General features: G+C 53.1%; 1 protein-coding gene across 1 annotated transcript in view; it reads right to left on the minus strand.

Annotated features, from left to right (window-relative positions):
- Positions 1–285: 285 nt before the first annotated feature.
- MORN3 (MORN repeat containing 3) overlaps positions 286–4,976 on the minus strand; it is a 25,731-nt gene continuing 21,040 nt past the window's right edge. The window contains exons 3-6 of the mRNA XM_011964479.1: positions 4,060–4,219; positions 2,220–2,404; positions 1,874–1,954; positions 286–808 (exon numbers count right to left, since the gene is read on the minus strand). Coding sequence (XP_011819869.1) covers positions 1,880–1,954; positions 2,220–2,404; positions 4,060–4,219 — 420 coding nt within the window. The 3' untranslated portion in view covers positions 286–808; positions 1,874–1,879. The remainder of the gene's footprint in view (positions 809–1,873; positions 1,955–2,219; positions 2,405–4,059; positions 4,220–4,976) is intronic.

A 4,976-nucleotide genomic window follows, 5' to 3' on the forward strand; every position in this document is an offset into this window, starting at 1 on the left:
AAAAAAAAAAAAATTACCTGGGGAATTTTCTGAAAGCTCAGGCCTCACCCCGGATGAATTAGATGTGAATCTGTGAATCTCTGGGCATGGGACCTGGGCTTCCACGACTTTGTAAAGTTTCCATGGGATTTCAAGGTTGAGAGCCCTGTGTTAGGTTGAGAAATGGTCAGGAAATTTTATAATCTCAAATCTTGGCAGCCAGTGTGGCAGGATGCAGACCTTCTCTCTGGGTTATCTGGGTTATCTCACAGGGGACCTGCCATTTCTTTCTCTTTTCCTTTCTTTTATATTTAAAATTTTTTTTGTAGAGTCAGGGTCTTGCTATGTTGCCTAGGCTGATCTCGAACTCCTGGCCTCAAGCAATCCTCTTACCTTGGCCTCCCAAAGTGCTGGGATTACAGGAATGAGCCGCTGCACCTGGCCTAAGACCTGCCCTTACTCCCCCAAGCTAAGCCCAGGCAGCCCAGCCAAGGCAGGTCTTCCCTCTTCTAAACCTGAAACCCCTCCTGAGCCCCCTCGAGTGCCCCATCCTTACCCCATAGGCCCAGGCTTATACCACCTGGTTATTCTTTATTCTCATGCACTCCAGGATGAGATCAGAGAAGGAAGAGGGTCTTGAGGCCAGCCTGGGAGAGAAGCACCAGCCTTCCTATTGGCAAGGAACGACCCAGTGCTGGGGGGAGTGAGGGGCCCTCTGAGGGTGCCAGGGGCACGCCGGGAGCCGCTGCTAACTCCTCCAGACAGAGCCGCACTGGTCTGAGCGATCAGGTGACGCAGGCTCGAATTTCTCCTGAAGCGTTTTTTTTTTCTCTGCAGGGGAGAGGGGGATAGTGGAGCTGGCATTTGAAAGACTCTGTACCAGTGTCCTCTCCTCAAACCCTCACATCGTGCTTAGGAGGGCTTGGACTGGACAAGACCCCACTGGACAGATGTGCAAATGGAGGCTGAAGGCCAACTGCCTTACTCAAGGGTGTTCAGAAGCCAGACCACCTCCTTTCAACCCCGTGCCCAGCCCAGTTATGTGGCCCAGGGTGCAAACAGAAGGTTTCAAGCAGGACTGGAATATACTGGTCTTCAGTGAAATGTTTTTTTTGTTTGTTGTTTGTTTGTTTGAGACAGAGTCTTGCTCAGACTGGAGTGCAGTGGCACAATCTCAGCTCACTGTAACCTCCACCTCCCGGGTTCAAGCAATTCCCTGCCTCAGCCTCCTGAGTAGCTGGGATTACAGGTGCCTGCCCCCACGCCCGGCTAATTTTTGCATTTTTAATACAGATGGGGTTTCACCATCTTGGCCAAGCTAGTCTTGAACTCCTGACCTCGTGATCCACCCACCTCGGCCTTCCAAAGTGCTGGGATTACAGGCGTGAGCCACCGTGCCCAGCGAGTTTTGTTTTTTTGAGACGGAGTCCCATTCTGTCACCCAGGCTGGAGTGCAGTGGTGTGATCTCAACTCACTGCAAGATGGAGACCTCCTGGGTTCAAGCGATTCCCCTGCCTCAGCCTCTCGAGTAGCTCGGACTACAGATACCTGCCACCATGCCTGGCTAATTTTTGTATTTTTAGTAGAGACAGGGTTTCACCATTTTGTCCAGGCTGGTCTTGAATTCCTGACCTGCAGTGATCTGCCTGCCTTGGCCTCCCAAAGTACTGAGATCACAGGCAAGAGCCACCATGGCCGGCTGAAAGGGGTTTTGAAAAGGAAGAGTCAAGAAGGACACCGGGACTGTAGGAGGCAAGAAGCCTGCCCTCTCTGATCTTGCTCCCCACTCCCCTACCCCAAGCCCTTTGGAGACCCCAGGAGATCTGTGCATTGTTCCAGGCCCTGGAGCAGCCTCAGCCACATCAGAACGTGGCAGGCGTGCCCACCTCTTACCTGGCATCAATCTCCTTCCTCTGTCTTCTTGAACATGGCCAAGGCTTGCGCCAGCACACCATCAGGGTCTAGGATTTTGACCTGGAGGGAAATACCAAGAAGTTGGTTTGGAGAACATGGAGGACCCAGGCTGCCAGCCTTGACGGGTGCTGCCTGCCCGGTGGGGCGCTGCCAGCCTCATCAGGAGCCACCTCTCTTGCTAGGGATGCCCTGACTGAAAACAAAACCTTGTCTGTTCCCTGTCTGGGCTGGGCTGGCCTGGCAGGTCTGGGCTGGGCATGGCTGGGGGTGCTGGCTTCTGTCTCTGTCTGGGTGTGGCTACAGGGCCCTGGTGAGGGCTGCCCACCTCAGGAATGGGGAACTGAGTGGGCTCAGGGGCCTCGTCACGGCCAAAGTCGATCATCGTCCCGCACTTAGCCATATTGTCCACCCAGAAGCCTTCAAACAGCTGGCCGTGGTCCAGATGGAAGAAACGCCCTGGCCCATTCTTCATGCCTCTCTCCCAGCAGCCCTCGTAGCGGTTCCCATTCTCTGGGGGGAAAGGACAGGGAGGTGTGGTGCAGAGTACACCCAACTAAGCTAAACCCCCAGGGGTCGCTCTTCCAGAGCTCCATGCAAATCCCAACATATTGGGAGGACAAGATGGGAGGCTCATAAGCCCAGGAGATCAAGACCAGCCTGAGCAATATAGTGAGACCCCATCTCTGCAAAAACAATTTTTTTTTTCTTTGAGACGGAGTCTCGCTCTGTCGCCCAGGCTGGGGTGCAGTGGCCAGATCTCAACTCACTGCAAGCTCCACCACCCGGGTTTACGCCATTCTCCTGCCTCAGCCTCCCGAGTAGCTGGGATTAGGCACCCGCCACCTCGCCCGGCTAGTTTTTGTTTTTTGTTTTTTTCTGTATTTTTTAGCAGAGACAGGGTTTCACCGTGTTAGCCAGGATGGTCTCGATCTCCTGACCTCGTGATCCGCCTGTCTCGGCCTCCCAAAGTGCTGGGATTACAGGCTTGAGCCACCACACCCAGCCTGCAAAAACAATTTTTTAAAAATTAGCTGGGCATGGTGGTGTGCACCTATAGTCCCAGCTACTCGGGAGGCTGAGGTGGGAGGATGGCTTAAGTTCAGGAAGTTGAGGCTTCAATGAGCTGAGATTGCCCCACAGTACTGCAGCCTGAGTGACAACCTCTGCCTCCTGAGTTCAAACAATTCTCCTGTCTCAGCCTCCCAAGTAGCTGGGATTATAGGTTCGTGCCACCATGTCCAGCTAATTTTTTGTATTTTTGTAGAGATGGGGTTTCTCCATGTTGGCCAGGCTGGTATTGAACTCCTGACCTCAGACCCGCCTCGGCCTCTCAAAGTGCTGGGATTACAGGCGGGAGACACCGCACCCAGTCTGTTTTTATTTTTTAAATTATTTTGAAATGCTTTTTAAATTTTTTTCAGATGGAGTTTCGCTCTTGTAGCCCAGGTTGGAATGCAATGGCCCAGTCTCAGCTCACCGCAGCCTCCATCTCCCGGGTTCAAGCAATTCTCCTGCCTCAGCCTCCTGAGTACCTGGGATTACAGGTGCCTACCACCACACCCAGCTAATTTTTGTATTTTTAATATAGATGGGGTTTCTCCATGTTGGTCAGGCTGATCTCAAACTCCTGACCTTATGATCTGCCCGTCTCGGCCTCCCAAAGCGCTGGGATTACAGGCGTGAGCCACCGCGCCCGGCCTTTTTTCAAAAATTGAGATATAAGTTCATATAACATAAGTTGACCATTTTGAAGTATATAGTTCAGTGGCATTTAGTACATTCACAATACTGTGCAACCATTACCTCTATCTACTTTCAAAACGTTTTAGTCACCCCAAAAGGAAACCCCGTGCCCATTAAGCAGCCATTCCCCACACCCGCTAACGTCACCATTCCCATAGTCCTAGGCAACCATTAGTCTATTTTCTGTCTCTATGGAGTTGCGTGTTCTAAAAATTTCATATAAATAGAATCATATATATGTGACCTTTTGTGACTGAGGGGAGGGATAGGGTCCTCTTCCTCTCTTGTCCCACATTGACACAAGGGCCAGTGTGGGACAAGAGTGTGGGGTGTGGCCTGTCTCTGTGGGACCAGATGGGCGTGGCCAGCTGGCTGTCAGGGGCGTGGTCGTGTGGGCGGGGCCGGCGGGGGAGGGTACTCACTCAGGCGCAGCATGCCGTCCCCGTTGGGCTTGTCGTTCTCCCACTGTCCCTCGTAGATGTCGCCGTTGCTGTAGTACATGCGGCCCCACCCGCTGCGCTGGCTGCCACACCACTCACCCTCATAATACTCCTTGGGTCCGAAAAACTGGATCCCATAACCCTGAAACCACCAAGATGCTACTACTCAGGCCCCCCACTCCCCGCCAAACCAGGAAAGCCCGCCGTCCTCCCAGGCACCCCCAGAGCCACACACCCCAGCTTCTTCCTTCTTCCTCAGCCCTACGTCCAAGCGGAGGGTCGTGTCTTAGCGGAGGTTCGTGTCTTCTTTTTTTGTTTTTTTTTTTTTTTTTGAGATAGAGCCCCGCTCTGTCACCCAGGCTCGAGTCCAGTGGTGTGATCTCGGCTCACTGTAACCTCCGCCTCCCGGGTTCAAGTGATTTTCCTGCCTCAGTCTCCCGAGTAGCCAGGATTACAGGTGTGCACCACCACGTCCTGCTAATTTTTGTATTTTTAGGAGAGACAGGGTTTCATCATGTTGGCCAGGCTGGTCTTGAGCTCCTGACTTCAAGTGATCCGCCCGCCTCAGCCTCCCAAAGTGCTGGGATTACAGGCGTGAGCCACAGTGCCTGCTGATAATGTCTTGAAGGATCTCCCCATGCTCTGTTTCTCTCTGTCCCTCTGCAGCCGCCTCCATGCAACGGGTCATTAAACTCCCTTCTCACTGACCCACCCTCTCCTCTCTCATCCCCACCCCGCCATGCATCATGCAGCCCCTACAGCGCCAGAGGATTCTTTTTTTTTTTTTTTTTTGAGACAGAGTCTTGCTCTGCTGCCCAGGCTGGAGAGCAGTGGCCGGATCTCAGCTCACTGCAAGCTCTGCCTTCCAGGTTTACGCCATTCTCCTGCCTCAGCCTCCC

This window comes from Mandrillus leucophaeus, unplaced genomic scaffold, assembly GCF_000951045.1.
Source record: "Mandrillus leucophaeus isolate KB7577 unplaced genomic scaffold, Mleu.le_1.0 Scaffold7, whole genome shotgun sequence".
Classification (NCBI taxonomy): domain Eukaryota; kingdom Metazoa; phylum Chordata; class Mammalia; order Primates; family Cercopithecidae; genus Mandrillus; species Mandrillus leucophaeus.